Source organism: Eschrichtius robustus, chromosome 14 (assembly GCF_028021215.1).
Source record: "Eschrichtius robustus isolate mEscRob2 chromosome 14, mEscRob2.pri, whole genome shotgun sequence".
In the NCBI taxonomy this organism is placed as follows: Eukaryota; Metazoa; Chordata; class Mammalia; order Artiodactyla; family Eschrichtiidae; genus Eschrichtius; species Eschrichtius robustus.
Window position 1 is genome coordinate 22,855,110 of NC_090837.1, and position 17,980 is coordinate 22,873,089.

A 17,980-nucleotide genomic window follows, 5' to 3' on the forward strand; every position below is an offset into this window, starting at 1 on the left:
TTTTATGCTATTGTAAATGGAATTATTTTCTTAATTTCATTTTAGGTTGTCCATTGCTAGTGTGTAGAAATACAAGTGGTTTTTAAATATTGATCCTGTATCCTGTAATGTTGCTGAACTTGTTTATTTGGGCTAATCTTTTTTACTGGGTTCCTTAGGATTTTCTACATATAAGATTATGTCATTTGTGAATAGGATTAGATAGGTTTGCTTCTTCCTTTCCAATATGGATGCCTTGGCTTTTCATCTCCCTGTCCCTCCCTCCGTTAATTGTCCTGGCTTGAACCTCTTACACGGAATGGAAGTTTTAAGAGCAGACATCCTTGTCTTGTTTGTGATGTTTCTCTCCCCTGTCACCATCTCACCTGTGCCCCATTCTTCACTACTAGGAGAAGGGGCCCATCCTTCCCAGGGTTCTTACTCCTAATTGCCTCACTGAGACTTTTGGTCTCTTTGCCTCCTGCCTTTCTGTCCCTGCCCTCCTCCACACATCTGCCTGAGGCCTCCTCTAATGAGCCAAGGTCAGAGCAGGCTCTTCCATGGGCAGCCTCCCCTTCCACTCTCTGTCCATCATCCCTGGACTGTTGGTGTCCTGATGAAATCTCCATGCCTTTCCTTCTCAACTGTCCCAGAAGCTCCTGGTTTCTAGTAGAAATACCACGGTTCATTTATACCTTTCCCTGTTAATAGATGTTTAGGTTGTTGCCAGTTTTTATTCCTGCAAGCAAGACTGAAATGAATGTCCTTGTCTCCTTGGTCATTTGGACAAATGTCTCTCTAGGGTAGAGCCTGTGTTGAGTTGCTGGATCATAGAGTAGGCATGGCTTTACCTTGTAATGGGTACTGCCATGTTGCCTTCCAAAAGGGCTGTTCAATCTATCCTTCCTATCTTGCCTCATGAAGCCTTTTTGATAGTCCCAGGCAGAGTTGGCAGAGCCTTGCATCTGTGCTTCCCCTGGAGAATCTACCTGCCGTATTGTTGTTGCTTCCCTGTTTGTCTCCCCACCAGACTGCGAACTCTTTAAGCAATTAATTTAACTTTTTGAAGAGGTTATATTTGCATTAGGTGCAAAATTCAAAACAGTGCAAGGCCTTCATCCAATTTCTGTCTTTCCCCCAACTACTTCCCAGGATTGCTGATTTCTTATGTATCCTTCCAGAACTATTTGGTGCACATATAAGCAACTAAGTCTATGTGTTCTTTTTTCCCCCTTTATTATTTATACCAACTGTAATTTACAGCACACTGGTTGTAACCTGTTGTTTATATTTAACAATGTATCTTAGACATTCTTCTATCAGAATGTAAAGATCCCCATTTCTTTTGTAGATATATAAATTTATTGAACTAGCCCCTTACTAATGGACATTAAAGTTGTTGCTATAAGAATAATGCTATAGGTCTTCCCTGGTGGCACGGTGGTTAAGAATCCGCCTGCCAATGCAGGGGACATGGGTTCGATCCCTGGTCCGGGAAGATCCCACATGCCGCGGAGCAACTAAGCCTGCGCTCTAGAGCCCATGAGCCACAACTACTGAAGCCCGCAGGCCTAGAGCCCGTGCTCCGCAACAAGAGAAGCCACCACAGTGGGAAGCCTGCACACCGCAACGAAGAGTAGCCCCTGCTCGCCACAACTAGAGAAAGCCCGTGAGCAGCAATGAAGACCCAACGCAGCCAAAAATAAATAAATATATAAATAAATAAATTTATTAAAAAAAAAAGGAATAATGCTATAGTGAATAACCTCGTACATATGTCCTTATGTCCTTCCGTAATACATATGATTCTATCTGTAGGATAAATTCCTAGAAGTGGGATTTCTGGACCAATGGGTGTGTGCATATGTAACTTTAAGGAACTGAGGTGAAATTCACATAACATAAAATTAACCATTTTTAAAAATTATTTATTTATTTATGGCCGCGTTGGGTCTTTGTTGCTGCATGCGGGCTTTCTCTAGTTGTGACGAGTGGGGGCTACTTTTTGCTGCGGTGCGCGGGCTTCTCATTGCGGTGGCGTCTCTTGTTGCAGAGCACAGGGTCCAGGCGCACAGGCTTCAGTAGTTGTGGCGTGCAGGCTTCAGTAGTTGTGGCACGTGGGCTCAGTAGTTGTGGCTTGTGGGCTCTAGAGCACAGGCTCAGTAGTTATGGCGCATGGGCTTGGTTGCTCCGCGGCATGTGGGATCTTCCCAGACCAGGGATCGAACCCATGTCGCCTGCATTGGCAGGCAGATTCCTAACCATTGCACCACCAGGGAAGTCCCTAGAATTAACGATTTTAATGTGAACAGTTCAGTGACCTTTAGTACATTCACAACATTGTGCAACCACCACTTCTATCCAGTTCTGAAACATTTCCTTTACTCCAAAATGAAACCTTATATCCATTAAGCAGTTACTCCCCATTCCTTTCTCCTCTGCCCCTGGCAACCACCAATCTGCATTTCATATCTATGGATTTAACTATTCTGGATATTTCATGTAAATACAGTCATACAATCTGTGGCATTTTGTGTCTGGCTTCTTTCACTTAGCATAATGTTTTCAAGGTTCATCCATGTTGTAGCATGTATGAGTTTTAGCATTTATTCCTTTTTATGGGTGAAAAATAGTCCGTTATATGTAAATATCACAATTTGTTTATCCATTCATCCATTGTAGGACATTTGGTTTGTTTCCATCATTTGCCTATTGTGACTAGTGCTGGTATGAACACTTGTGTACAAGGATTTGTTTGGGTACATGTTTTCAGTTCTTTGGGGTATATACTTAGGAGTGGAATTGCTGAGTCATAAGGCAATCCTATGTTTAACTTTTTGAGGAACCACAAAATTTTCCACAGAGGTGTACCATTTTACATTCCCACTAACAATGTATGAGGGTTCCTATTTCTTTGCATCCTTGCCAACACTTATTATTTTCCTTTTTTAAAAAATTAAAGCCGTCTTCATGGGTGTGAAGTGGTTGCATATGTAATTTTTTTTTAAGTTATTTATTTATTTATTTAGGCTGTGTTGGCTCTTCGTTGCTGTGCACGGGCTTTCTCTAGTTGCGGCGAGCGGGGGCTACTCTTCGTTGTGGTGCACGGGCTTCCCACTGTGGTGGCTTCTCTTGTTGCGGAGCACAGGCTCTAAGCGCGTGGGCTTCAGTAGTTGTGGCGCATGGGCTCAGTAGTTGTGGCTGGTGGGCTCTAGAGTGCGGGCTCAGTAGTTATAGTGCACGGGTTTAGTTGCTCTGCGGCATGTGGGATCTTCCTGGAGCAGGGCTCGAACCTGTGTCCCCTGCATTGGCAGGCAGACTCTCAACCACTTCCCCACCAGGGAAGCCCCTACATATGTAATTTTGGTCTTGCCAAATTATCCTTCCTAGACGGTGTATAAATTACATTCTCACTGGAAACGTATGGGAATACCTGCTTCTTCATACCTCTTGCCAACACAGTATAATATGAAACATTTTGATTTTTGTCAATCTGAAAGTTGAAACGTGGAATCTTAATGTATGGTTTTCAGAATTTCTTGTATTGAGTTAGCTTGGCCATCTTTCATATGTTTGAGCCATTTGTATTTCTGTCTCTTATAAATTTTTTTGTATCCTTTACCTATTTTCTACTGGATTGTTCGTCTTTTTCTTATTGCTTTGTAGAAACTTTACAGATATTAGGGAAATAGTCCTTTGATTGTGACATGAGTTGCTAATATTTTCCCTAGTCTGTCTTTCCATGAACATTTTGCTTGCCTACCATATGCATTGTCCTAGGTGCTGGAGCTGTATTCTTAAACAAGAGACTCAAGGCTGCCCTTCTGGAATTTGTTCTAACAGGGGAATGCCAGGAGACAATATACAAATAATCAAGATAATTTTCAGTTATAGAGGGAAACAGAACAGGCTCTTGTGGGTGGGTGGTGAGCTGGGAGTGTGCTTATACATACAGAAAGCTGAGTGGAAGATGATAATTTGCAGACACAAAAGGCAAGATGGCCATTCAAATCACTGGGAATGAAGAATTCAAAGGCCACAAGGGAGGTTGAACCCAGCATATTTGGGGCAGTGGAAGGAGGCCAGTGGAGCTGAGTGTAGCGATCAAGGGGAGAGGTACAAGGTGAAGCTGGGAGGGACGCAAGGGCCAGATCCTGAGCATCTAGCCTGCCATGTGGAGTGTAGATTTCATACTAAGTATGATGGGAAGCCTCAGGAGAGTAATGAGTAGGAAGTTATTATTATATCATAAGTATTTTTCCAAATCATTAAAAATTATTTGAGAATTTTAATGACTGCTTAGCATTTCATGGCTATGTATAAACCATAATTTGTTAAACTCGTTGGAAATATTTGGTTTTTTTCTCCCCACTGATTTTGAATCTTATAAAATCTTGATGGACAAATCTATAATTTTGATTGCCTTCTTAGGCTGTTTTCCTACAAGCAGATTTTATGAGCAGTTTTTAAAGGTGTTTGATACATGAAATTCAACAGCCCTCTGGGGTGTGCTTTTGTGTTACAGAGTGTGTTAACGACAGCTACTGGTTTGGGAGGGATAGAAACTGTGAATACTGCTTTGATGAGCCCCTGCTGAAAAGAACCGATAAATACCGGACTTACAGCAAGAAGCACTTTCGGATCTTCAGAGTAGGTGGCAAATATCCATACATTTGGGAGAACTGGTCATCTAGACATCGCTCTTAGTTGTCTCCCCACTGAAACGCCCCACCATTAAAACTCTGAAATAAAATGTTTTCTATTTTAGGAAATGGGTCCTAAAAGCTCTTACATCGCATACATAGAAGATCACAGTGGGAATGGAACCTTTGTAAATAGAGAGCTTGTAGGGAAAGGAAGACGCCTTCCTTTGAATAACAATTCTGAAATTGCACTTTCAGTATGGAGTAATAAAGGTAATATTATTATCTTCTGGTTACTGGAATTTTTTCTTCTGTATAAAAGGAAAAATGACATTGTGTCCTTTGCAGAGTATGGTTAGGTACATAAAGTAAGTAGGTTAGTATTCAAGATTCACCTCAATCCTAGTTGCATTTTTTTAACAATCAAAAGTTCTATCAAAAAAAAAAAAAAACGTTCTATCAAGACAGATTTTCTAAGGTTTAATTGGTTTGATTAGTTTTATTTAAAGCCATATGCTTTAAATTATCATTTTGCTTAGTTATCATTCATTAATTGATTCACTTTTATCACATCAACCTTAGCTATCTATGAGTTGTTATTTTAGGCCATTAGTTCATCCCTTCCCCTGCTTTTTCTCTTCCTTCCTTATTCTTCCCTTTCTTTATTCCTTTCCGTCATTAATTTCTGCATATATTTATTGAACTATTATATATAACCTGGCGTTAGGCTATGGGTTTTTCTGTAACAATCTCAATTTAGACCTTCCACCTTCTTAAATATGACATGGTTACCCTTTGAAAGTGGAGATGTTTATCATCATTATCGGGTAGTATTTTATAAGCATCTATTCCTAAAACTTCATGAATATCACATCTAAAACGAATAGTTGTCATTCGGTGTAAATAAAAACAACCTACAGAATTAAATATAGCTCACAGTGATTTTAAAATCTTGGACAAGAGGAATACTCTTGTTTCTTTAATTTGAAAAAAAACTCACAGAACTTCCCAAAACTATCTGAGAGTTGAGCAGCTTGGAATGGTATGTGTTTGTGTGGATAACACCTTAAAAATATAGATTCCCAGAGGCACTGTCCCATAAATCCTGATCCAGTAGTTCCAGGGACTTAAAAAATCCTGCCCAGGTGATTCTCATGCAGCCAGTCTTCAGACTGGCATCTCAGAATTATGGCTATTCTGGACATCCTGGAGTACACTTTATGATTGCCTTAGTTTCTCCTGTTTTCTGACTATTTTATTTCCTGTCTGATAATTATAGTCAGGACAGCTGCACAGGCTTTTGCTGTTTGTGATCACCTGGTTGAGGTGGGCAACTGGTCGCTGAAATGTGGCCTGTCCTCTACTTGACAAGTGGTGTGCCATCTTTTTCTAATTGTTCTATCTGAAGGGCACCTTTTATTTGAACAAAGGTGTTATGTGGTCTGAAGCTGGCCGTGATGGAAATTGATCAAACTGGTACTCTGCAGACTGATTCAGCCTATTGACTTTTTTTTAGGCCTTTGCTGATATTTGTGCTTTAATATGAAAATCCAGTTTTCTTTGAAAAGATGGACTATCTGGCTATACTTGAGCATATTATCCCTAATTCGAGGATTTGCAGGTGCTAAGTAGAGGCTGCCTCCTTTAGATGGATGATGTTTTCCTGTTCAAGTCTCCACTGCTCCACATCTTACACTCACTCCAGCCTTACCTGTGTGCATGACCTTCCTGGCTTGTGTAGGCAACTGAGTTTACAGCCCCTGAAGTAGACATCGACACTTGGGAAAATACATCTCCAGAGCCCCTCAAGTTCCCTGATTCTCAGGTGTCACTGTAACGTCTAGGTTCATCAATATCAATAAGCAGGGAAGAATGGTTGTATCCTAGGTAGCCAGCAGGTCTCATTCATTAGGCAGCCGTCTGCCTTCTGGGGACCAGCCTGGATTGAAGCATGCTGAGCTGGTTCAGATTTGTGCCAGAGACTGGATCTCTAGGTTACTCCAGGGAGGTCAAGACCCATCACCTGAAATCTGAGAAACTCAAGGGTCTTAACAAATTTCACTGTTTCCAGATATTATAGGCAGTTGAAAATTTACCACTTTGTAGAACTGGAATGTTTGATAACTGATTGCAGGTTTGGCCCAATGGATGGTTAAATTATGAAATAAGCGGTTTTTTGGTTTTCTTTTTCTGAGTTACAGGCCGAATAATGAAGAAATAAAGGGGATTTTTTGGGAAAGTGTTATTTAGTTAATTTTACAAGTAAGTTCAAGGTGGTTTGCACTATAAAATACCAGCTAGGTAAAAGTAGAAATGGTTGAGAGAAGATAATACTAGTATGGTGACCTCTGGCCTGATTTTTTTTTTGGATATTTACTTGCCTAGAACATATTTTCTAGATTCAGACTAATTGCCTTTTGGTTCTGGGCCTGTGCAGTTGATAACTGTTCTGAGGTCAAGGAATAAGAATAGCATTTATGTATGAGTTTCCTGCATTATAGTGAGAATTATGCTGTGTGTTTCCATTGTGGAATGAAGCTTGTCTATCATCATTTTTCAAGGGTTTTACGACATGCATTAGCCTAGCTAAATGATTTCTTTGGGGTTAGATGTTAAATGGAATTAAGAACGATTGTCTTATATTCCATATGTTTACTAAGTTATAGGACTATTTATCTTTTCTTTATCAAATGGATTAATGAGACCTATTTCTGCCATTTTTTCCTTAGTTTTCGTATTTTTTGATCTGACTGTAGATGATCAGTCAGTTTATCCCAAGGAATTAAGAGACGAATACATCATGTCAAAAACTCTTGGAAGGTAATTTTTTTTTTCTTATGGAACTTGCACTTAATTTCTTTCTAAACATTTGTGATTGGTTAGTTTTTTGTTCCTGGTTTTATGGCATTCGTTATGTATTCATAACATTTGTAGGGTACCTATTTGTGATAGGTATGTTATTGACTTATAATGATCAGTTGAGCAGTTTTTCTTTATAAATTTTTTTGGTGATAACTTTTTAAAAGCAGTTTTATTGACATATAACTTGCATACCATACAATTCACCCATTTAAAAGTATACAGTTCAGTGGGTTTTAGTATATTCACAGAGCTGTGAAGCCTTTACCACAATCAGTTTTAGAACATTTTCATTACCTTCCATAAGGAAACATTTACTGCATTTCTTTTTTTTTTTTTTTTTTAATTTTATCTTATCTTTGGCTGCGTTGGGTCTTTGTTGTTGCACTGCACGCGGGCTTTCTCTAGTTGCGGCAAGCGGGGGCTACTCTTCACGGCGGTGTGTGGGCTTCTCATTGCGGTGGCTTCTCTTATTGAGGAGCACGGGCTCTAGGTGTGTGGACTTCAGTAGTTGTGGCATGCGGGCTCAGTAGTTGTGGCTCACGGGCTCTAGAGCGCAGGCTCAGTAGTTGTGGCGCACGGGCTTAGTTGCTCCGCAGCATGTGGGATCTTCCCAGACCAGGGCTCGAACCCGTGTCCTCTGCATTGGCAGGCGGATTCTTAACCACTGCGCCACCAGGGACGTCCCAGCAGTGGTTTCTTAAATGGCACCAAAAGCGCAAGCAACAAAAGAAAAAATAGAAAAATTAGACTTCGTCAAATTTTAAAACTTTTGCCTCAAAAGACACTATCAAGAGAGTGAAACACAAGCCATAAAATGAGAGAAAATATTGCAAATGATATATCTGATAAGAATCTAGTGTTTAGAATAGATAAAGAACTTCTACAATTCAACAGCAAGAAGATAACCCAATTTAAAAATGGGCAAAGGACATTTCTCCAAAGAAGATATAGAAATGGCCAAAAACCACTTGAGAAGATACTCAGCATCATTAGTCATTAGGGAAGTGCAAATCAAAACCACAATGAGATGCTGCTTCGCACCCATTAGGATGGCCGTAATAAAGAGACGGAAAGTGACATGTGTTTGTGAGGATGTGGAGAAATTGACACCCTTATGCACTGCTGTTGGGAATGTAAAATGGTGCAGCCACTGTGGCAAATAGTTTGATGTTTTCTCAAAAAGTTAAACAGAATTACCATATGATGCAGTAATTCCCCTTGTTAGGTATATACCCCCCAGATTGAAAACAGATGTTCAACAAAAACTTGTGCACGAACAGTTCACTGCAGCTCTATTCACAGTAGCGAAAAGGTGGGAACAACCTAAGTGTCCATCAACAAAAGAATGGATATACAAAATGTGATATATCCATAAAATGGGCTATTATTTAGCTATAAAAAGGAATGGAATACTGATACATGCTACAGCATGGGTGAACCTTCAAAACATTCCAAGTGAAAGAAGTCAGACACAAAAGACCACATAGTGTATGATTCCACTGATGCGAGATATTCTGAGCAGGCAAATCCATAGAGAGAGAGCAGATTAGAGGTTGCCAGGGGCTGGGGGCAGGGAAAAAGGAGAGTGAACACTTAATGGGTTTGGGGTTTCCATTTGTGCTGATGAAAAATTTCCGGAACTAGATAGAGGTGATGGCTGCACAACATTGTGGATGTACTTAATGCCACTGAATTGTACACTTTAAAATGATTATAATGGCATGTAAAGCAACTATACGCCAATAAAAAAAAAAAATCTTTAAGATAAAGCAAAAAAAAAAACCCACAAAACAAAAACAAAAAAAATAAAATGCGATTTTTGATAATAAAATGTTAATAGGATTGACAAAAAAAATGATCACAATGGCAAATTTTATGTTATGTATATACACAATACATAGTAAAGAAGATGTCTTGGCAACGCCCTCACCCCATCCCCCAACCCACAGTGGTTAGAAAAGTCTACTTGCGGCAGGTAATGGGTGACTGATGCTTGATTAACTGTACTGGGTGTCATCCTGGGTAGCAGTCCTCCTCCATTTTAGCATCCCAATTAATTGCAAATCTTCAAGAGCTTGCTGCTAGCAGATTCATGGTGCACTTTTGGTTTCTTATGTATTGTGATTTTATTTCGGGTGCAATTCATGGCATCAACTGCTTACGCGCTTCCTTTGAAGACAGGATAAGAAATAAGAGAAATGGATCAGTGAAAGTAATTCATTTGCAGTTGCTGTTTACTATTACTTGTTTCAGGCACTCATTTTTAACTTGGACTTGGTTGTATTTGGTCTTTCTCTGGCCCCTGGGATAAATCATTTCTCTCTGATTTGTTCTTAGTGTCTTTCTGAGAGTTTCACAATCTGGGGTGACAGCAAGACCTAAGTCTATATCACTCAGCTCAAAAAGTGGCATTTGGAGCTGAGTCAGTGTTGCTGGATGGTCCCTATTCACTTATGCCTTTGACATTTTACACTGGTGAGGTTTCTGAAAACAGAGACAGTGGGCTGTCTTTAACTCAAAGTGGTTGAGGCCAGTTCAGGAGTGGTGGGTCTCAGGATTAAAAACATTTTGACAGTCAGTCACTTTCTGTGTTTTTCCCTGTAGTGGCGCCTGTGGTGAGGTGAAGCTAGCTTTCGAGAGGAAGACGTGTAAGAAAGTAGCCATAAAGATCATCAGCAAAAGGAAGTTTGCTATTGGCTCCGAGAGAGAGGCAGTAAGTACCCTTGTTTGTGGCTGTTTGGTCATTCTTAACACTTCTTACCTTCCCCAAATAATTTTAGGGTGGTGATTTTCAATGTCAGGAAGGATTTATTGCTCAGAATTTGTATCAAAGAACATTGAAAATTTTTGAGTATATTCTACTAATCTAAACACTTACTTATAGATAATTTGGTTCCAAAAATATTTGGTTATACATTATAATACACATAGCAGGAACTTGTTTTTGCTTTTTTTTTTCCCTTCCAAGTTGTTACAAGACTGTTTTTACAATAAATGAAAGGAAATTAGGAAAAAAAAAAAAATCCAGCCGTATCCACACCACTGTAACCCCACAGCTGTTTTCAGTTTTCTCCTTCCTTCTAGTCTTTGTTCCTATGAATTTCTGTTTCTAGATGGTTGAGATCATATTGTGTATACAATTTTGCATTTTGCTTTTTCACATAAGCATTAGTACATGTACTTTTCCCTAATGTATCCTTTTTGATGATCGAGTCTCTGTCTCACCAATTTTATCATAATTTATTCAACTATTTCTCTGGTTGATCATTTAGATAAGTTAGGTCATTTAGGTAATTTCTAATTCTTTGCTCTTCCTGATAACGTGGCAATGAATACCTTCATGTTTATAGATTTTTAAAAATCTTAAATTATTTTAAAAGTCTCTTTATATGGTAACCATTCATTTTATTACATTTTCTGTAATACACGCTTATGCGTTGCTGAAGGGGCCAAGTGTATTTGTCTTTCAACACATGACCCAACAAAGTAATGTAAAACATAGCCTCTAATCACGTTTTCCTTTGTGGCCAGCTGTTTCTGGCTATTATACTCTAACATTCTTTAAAGATCAATTTCTTTTTTTTTTTCTCCCTAGACAATGCTATTCTCACACAGCGAGAGGAATTTCCTTTCAGTGTTCACATTGTTATAGATCTTTCCCCTGTGATTCTGGATTTGTTTCCCATTTTGGGGGGAAGAAAATAACCTACCAGATTCTTAATGACTTGGAGCACAATTTTACTTCTTAATTTCATCTTTCAAATCCTATCAGACTCTTTAGACCTCTCCATCATCAGAGTACACCCGGATTTGGTAATAAGTTTACCGGCTTACAGGAAGAGGCAGGTTTTTAAAATTAAACATCTGGGTTTCTTCGCTGAAGTCCATTTTACATAAATATGTAATTCTATATCCTCTTTGCTTGTGGAGGGTGTAGCCCGTGAGGTTGAGTAACTCGAGTCATCCTTTTGGAATTGTAACGGAGAGCAACTTCGCTACCCTGAAGCCTACTCTCGTTAGAGTCTCAGTAAATATCTCAGCTTGTACTTGAAATTGGAACCTGGGTCTGCTCTATTATTAGAAATGTGACTTGGCATTTTCTTTACACATTTTAATTGAATACCTTCTTGTCTGTGGTTTTTGTTTGTTGTATCATTTTTATGAATGTAAACAATTCCACAGTCGATGAGACAAGCAGAGCTTACCAGGGCAGTGTGAGAACAGTGGAAACACACTTTGTTTCTGGCTGTGGGAACTGCAGCAAGTGGCTTCCTTTCTCTGAGCCTCAGTTCCATCTGTGAAACGGGGATACTTTTAGAACCCAGTTCACTTGGATTATGAGGCTTATGTGAGATGACCCTTTTAAATAAAGAGCTTGGCATAGAGCCTGGTCATTATTGAATGCTTACTATTTGCCAAGCATTTTGTAGGGTGATTTTAGGTGAGTTGTGTAATTCATCCACCTCTGCGCCTTGATTTCTCTGTATGAATAGTGCTGACTTTGGAACTCAGGCAGCCTTTTTTTTTTTTTTTTTTTTAATTAATCAATTAATTAATTAATTAAGTTTTGCCTACGTTGGGTCTTCGTTGCTGCGCGAGGGCTACTCTTTGTTGTGGTGCATGGGCTTCTCATTGCGGTGGCTTCTCCTGTTGAGGAGCATGGGCTCTAGGCAGGCGGGCTTCAGTAGTTGTGGCATGCAGGCTCAGTAGTTGTGGCTCACGGGCTCTAGAACACAGGCTCAGTAGTTGTGGCGCATGGGCTTAGTTGCTCTGTGGCATGTGGGATCTTCCTGGACCAGGGCTCGAACCCATGTCCCCTGCATTGGCAGGCAGATTCTTTTTTTTTTTTTTTTTAATAAATTTATTTATTTGTTTTTATTTTTGGCTGTATTGGGTCTTCGTTGCTGTGCGCGGGCTTTCTCTAGTTGTGGTGAGTGGGGGCTACTCTTCGCTGTGGTGCGCGGGCTTCTCATTGTGGTGGCTTTTCTTGTTGCAGAGCATGGGCTCTAGGCACGAGGGCTTCAGTAGTTGTGGCTCTCGGGCTCTAGAGCGCAGGCTCAGTAGTTGTGGCGCACGGGCTTAGTTGCTCTGCGGCATGTGGGATCTTCCCGGACCAGGGCTCGAAGCTGTGTCCCCTGCATTGACAGGTGGATTCTTAACCACTGTGCCACCAGGGAAGCCCCAGCAGGCAGATTCTTAACCACTGCGCCACCAGGGAAGTCCAGGCAGCCTTTACTCAGCTAAATTGAACTGTAAATATTTTCTGAATATTGGTTATTATTATTACTAATAAACTCTAATGTTATTTTTTTTTTCAAAGGATCCAGCACTCAATGTTGAAACAGAAATAGAAATTTTGAAAAAACTAAATCATGTAAGTACTGCTGTAAAAAATGACCCATACTTAAATTCATTTATGTCAAAATATGGGGAGAGTGCAAAGCACTTCAGTGTAATAAAGCTAGTATTAACCTGGGTTCCTTAATTGTGTGTGTGTACGTGTGTGTTCGTGTGTGTATGCATGCATACATGTGTTTAGCTATCATTTAGCTGGGAAGAGCTTTACCCTGAAATTTTGAAAGGACAATACTTTTTTTTTTTTTTAACATCTTTATCGGAGTATAATTGTTTTACAATGTTGTGTTAGTTACTGCTGTATAACAAAGTGAATCAGCTATACATATACATATATCCCCATATCCCCTCCCTGTTGCATCTCCCTCCCACCCTCCCTATCCCACCCCTCTAGGTGGTCACAAAGCATGGAGCTGATCTCCCTGTGCGATGCGGCTGCTTCCCACTAGCTATCTGTTTTACATTTGGTAGTGTATATATGTCAATGCCACTCTCTTAGTTCGTCCCAGCTTACCCTTCCCCCTTCCCGTGAAAAGACAATACTTTATAAAGATTTTTATGATTAAATAATTATGTGATATTTCCACTGAGTTAGTTCTGGACCGAAAGACACAGTAAGTCTCCTAAATATAATGTCTTATGGGTGCTTGATCAACTGATTATGTTTGTGGAGACAATGCTCATTTGGTACATTTGGTTTAATTATACCTGAAATTTTCACACCTCTAAATACCTCTTGATGGTGCCGATTTCCATTCACCTCAGTTGGAATAAATCAAATAAATCCAAGGGTATCCAGTAAGTATGACAACATCCTGGATGATTAAACGGTGCCTGTGGCCTCATTGAGTGTAAATAGTTCTTGTCTTTTTTGTGCAGTGATGACCTTGTCTCAATGGAAAGAATCTAAAGATGTGAGAAGAGAAAGTTGGACTAGTGGGACTGATCCCATCTTCCTTTTTATTCTTTCTGTTTTGTCATTAATTCATGGGCCCCCATGCAGTCCTGAGCTAGGTAGGCACTGGAGTTAAACTTGAAATGAAACCTCCAGTCTGTCCAGCTAAGGATTGTCTGATTCTGGTTCTTAACCTCCAAACAACAAAAGGTTTCTTCTCCCTGCTCTGACCTGCTCAGACCGTCCTAACAGCAAATAGAAACTAAGAACAACATCACAGGGACACAATAATTCAATAGGTTCCTTTAGAACTCGTGGTGGATCCGAAAACCCATAAGAATGTGAGTGGCTGACCTTCCTGCTTGACTTTCTTCTAATGCCCTTGCAACTTCTTCCTCTTCCCTGCATTCGCTTCCTTTTTCCATGGGATCTGGAATCTCGTTAAAGAGAGGAGCCCTCTAATTTTCTGGGGTGGTGTTGCTTCAAACATCCCCCAAAGATAAACACTTAGAATCCTCAGAGAATTTTCTCTGATGTCAGAAGATCCCCAAACATAACATTTATACAAATCCAATGTCTGCTGCAGAGGAGAGGAATTTAAAACCCTAAAAAAGATCCTTGGAGGTATTTGTTGGCAATTTACAGGGGCACTTGGAAGCCCTTGGGAATTAAAGATGGGCTCATGAGTGCATTTTGATGTTTGGGGACATCTTTGGGGACAAAGATGGGCTCATGAGTGCATTTTGATGTTTGGGGACAATGTTTGGGGTATTTGTTGGCAATTTACAGGGGCACTTGGAAGCCCATGGGAATTAAAGATGGGCTCATGAGTGCATTTTGATGTTTTGGGACAATGAGTAGAGCCTAGCAGAGTCCAGTAGACCCTGGCCTTTGGAGTCTGGTGTTGATTTATCAATTGTCAAATGTTTGTTGTGCCAGCCTGTTTTCTAGGCTCCGGGCAGTGAGCACAGATGGACTTGGTCATCCCTCCTCTTATGTGGCTTCAGTCTAGTGGGAAGACAGACCTGGGTTCCCATCCTTTCTCTGAGCATGTCATTTCACTTTGCAGAGCCTCTATTCCCTCATCTGTACAGTGGAGACAGTAGGATACTTACCTCAAAGGTCAGTGTGAGACTTGAATGAGATGTGCTCCTAAAGGTTTCAGCACAGGGAACACACTAGGGGAATGACAGTGATCTGTAATTCCCTACCCTTTGCCCTGTAGGACCTAAGTGGAGGGTCTGGGTTGGTGGCTTCTGGTTTCTGAGAGACACTTTCAGCTATGACAGCTGCAGCCCATGGCCCTGGAGGTAGTGGGGACTGGAGACAGCCCGTGCTGGCTCCGTCTAGTGGGGGCCTGTTCTTGCTCTGTCAGCTCCCAGCCCCACCCATTCCCAGAAGGGCACTGCCAGTGATGAAGCCAAGCAGACCAAGCAGTTTGCATTCCTTCCTCTCATCTCCTATTCCTTTTCCATGTGTGTGTCTTTTCTTCTGCTTTTCATTTTATCAAAATATCACATGCATCTCCCTCCCTGCATTTTAAAACTCTTTCAGCTTTTTTTTTAAAGAATTTTTTAAAAATTAATTTTTATTGAAGTATAGTTGCTTTACAATGTTGTTAGTTTCTGCTGTGCAGCAAAGTGAATCAGTTATACGTATACATATATCCACTCTTTTTTAGATTTCCTTTCCATTTAGGTCACCACAGAGCATTAAGTAGAGTTCCCTGTGCTCTACAGTAGTTTCTCGTTAGTTATGTCATACATAATAGTGTATGTATGTCAGTCCCAATTCATCCCACCCTCCCCTTCCCCCCTTGGTAACCATAAGTTTGTTCTCTACATCTGTGAGTCTATTTCTGCTTTGCAAATAAGTTCACCTGTACCATTTTTCTAGATTTCACATATAAGCAATATTATACGGTATTTGTGTTTCTCTTTCTGACTTACTTCACTCTGTATGACAGTCTCTAGGTCCATCCACATCTCTGCAAATGACACTATTTCGTTCCTTTTTTATGGCTGGGTAATATTCCATTGTATATATATGTACCACATCTTCTTTATCCATTCCTCTGTCGATGGACATTTAGGTTGCTTCCATGTCCTGGCTATTGTAAATAGTGCTGCAATGAACATCGGGGTGATTTTTAAAGAATTTACCTCTGTATTTCTACATAATACACATAAACTGCTCTCTCTTGGTTTATTAATGATAATAGCTCATTGCCTTCCTGTTATATGAGAATTTCAGCTCTCCTTTCCTTTCTGTTCCTCTTAATGTAATACTACAGTGCATATTCAGTGTTTCCATTATTGTGACAATAACAAATGGTCATGCAGAGCCAAGTATACTATGATATGATCATAGGTAAGGAGAGGTGGAAATGGTTTGCTCTCAGCCTGACCCCATGGCTGTTTAGTCCATGACCAAAATGTGGCTGGCAGGGCTCACCCTCAGTGGGTGGTGTGTCTGTTATTGATGTTGATGGTATTAATCTGGGCAGCATATGGGTGTCTCCTGTGTGCCAGCTGCTCTGCTGAGTGTTGGTCTTAGAAAGATAAATAAGACTTGACTCAGCCCATGCAGTGCCTGGTGAAAGGAGACTTGTGGTGGGTGTCAGTTTCCTTGTGGGGCAACACAGATTAGAGCCACTGCAGGAAGTGTGGATCTCAATTCCAAGGGGGACATTTGAGCTGGGGCTTGATGCCTGAGGCCAAGTGTGCCCAGAAGGCTGGATCACCAGGCCTGGAGGGTAGTGTGAGCAAAAGTGTGACACAGGGAGAGAATCTGAGGCGGGCCTGGAGTTTTGTGGCCTGGAAAGGAGGATGTCTGGGACTGGCCGCAGGAGATGAGGCTGGGGTGGTGGGTGGTGACAGGACGAGGCTGGGTCTTGAAAGGCTTGCTAATCCCTGCTGAGAAGTTGGAATTTAGCCTCTAGGCAGCAAGGTGCTAAAGGATTTCTTTTTTCTTGTCTTCCTCCCTTCCTTCCCTCCTCCTCACTCTTCTCCCTTCCTTCCTTTAAATAATTTAAAATTATATAATATTTGACACATGTAAAATAAGTGTAAATTATAAAGCAAACCAATAAAGTGAACACCTTTGAACTCACCATTAATTTAACAACGAAAACTTTGCCTATACAAATAAATCTACCTCATACTCTTTGAAGTCTGTCGAGACTTGCCTTTTCCACTCGGCATTGTATTTCTAAGATCCATCGTGCTGGGGAGGCTGTGGGGCATTCATTCACCGCTGTCTAACAGTTCATCATGGGGAGGTACCACTTGGAGGATTTTTTTCTTTAAGATTTATTTATTATTTATTTATTTAATTTATGTTTGGCTGCATCAGGTCTTAGTTGCGGCACGCGGGATCTTCGCTGAGGTATGTGGGATCTTTCATTCCGGCGCATGGGCTCTAGTTTGCAACACGTAGGCTCTCTAGTTGAGGTGCTTGAGCTCAGTAGTTGGGACGTGCGGGCTTAGTTGCCCCGCAGTATGTGAGATCTTAGTTCCCCAGCCAGGGATCGAACCTGTGTCCCCTGCCATTGTAAGGTGGATTCTTTACCACTGGACCACCAGGGAAGTCCCTACTTGGAGGATTTTAATCAGCGATGGAAGTGATGAAATTTGCCTTGTAGCAAGATCACTCTGGCGGGTTTTGCTATTCTTTTTAATCTAAAATCTAAAAGTCTTATGGGACTTCCCTGGCGGTCCAGTGGTTAAGACTCCGCGCTGCCAGTGCAGGGGGCACGGGTTTGATCCCTGGTCGGGGAACTAAGATCCCACATGCTGCAGGTCATGGCCAAAAATAAATAAATAAATAAGTAAAAATCTTACAGCTCTCTTCTCCTTAATTCTTTTTTTTTTTTTTATAAATTTATTTATTTATTTTTGGCCACGTTGGGTCTTCGTTGCTGCGCGCGGGCTTTCTCTAGTTGTGGCAAGTGGGGGCTACTCTTCGTTGCGGTGCGCGGGCTTCTCATTGTGGTGGCTTCTCTTTTTGAGGAGCATGGGCTCTAGGCGCACGGGCTTCAGTAGTTGTGGTTCGCGGGCTCTAGAGCGCAGGCTCAGCAGTTGTGGCGCACGGGCTTAGTTGCTCCACGGCATGTGGGATCTTCCCGGACCAGGGCTTGAATCCATGTCGCCTGCATGAGAAGGTGGATTCTTAACCACTGCGCCACCAGGGAAGCCCTTCCCTTTAATTCTGACGTAACCACAGTCCTCTTCTCTGCTGGGTGGGA

At 41.0% G+C, this 17,980-nt stretch overlaps 1 protein-coding gene across 3 annotated transcripts in view; it reads left to right on the forward strand.

Moving 5' to 3' along the window:
- Nucleotides 1-17,980, forward strand: part of CHEK2 (checkpoint kinase 2) — a 39,219-nt gene that overhangs the window by 7,173 nt on the left and 14,066 nt on the right. For all 3 annotated transcript variants that reach the window (XM_068562610.1, XM_068562608.1, XM_068562609.1), the window contains 5 exons: nucleotides 4,505-4,629; nucleotides 4,748-4,895; nucleotides 7,352-7,442; nucleotides 10,089-10,197; nucleotides 12,805-12,858. In XM_068562610.1, coding sequence (XP_068418711.1) covers nucleotides 4,505-4,629; nucleotides 4,748-4,895; nucleotides 7,352-7,442; nucleotides 10,089-10,197; nucleotides 12,805-12,858 — 527 coding nt within the window. The remainder of the gene's footprint in view (nucleotides 1-4,504; nucleotides 4,630-4,747; nucleotides 4,896-7,351; nucleotides 7,443-10,088; nucleotides 10,198-12,804; nucleotides 12,859-17,980) is intronic.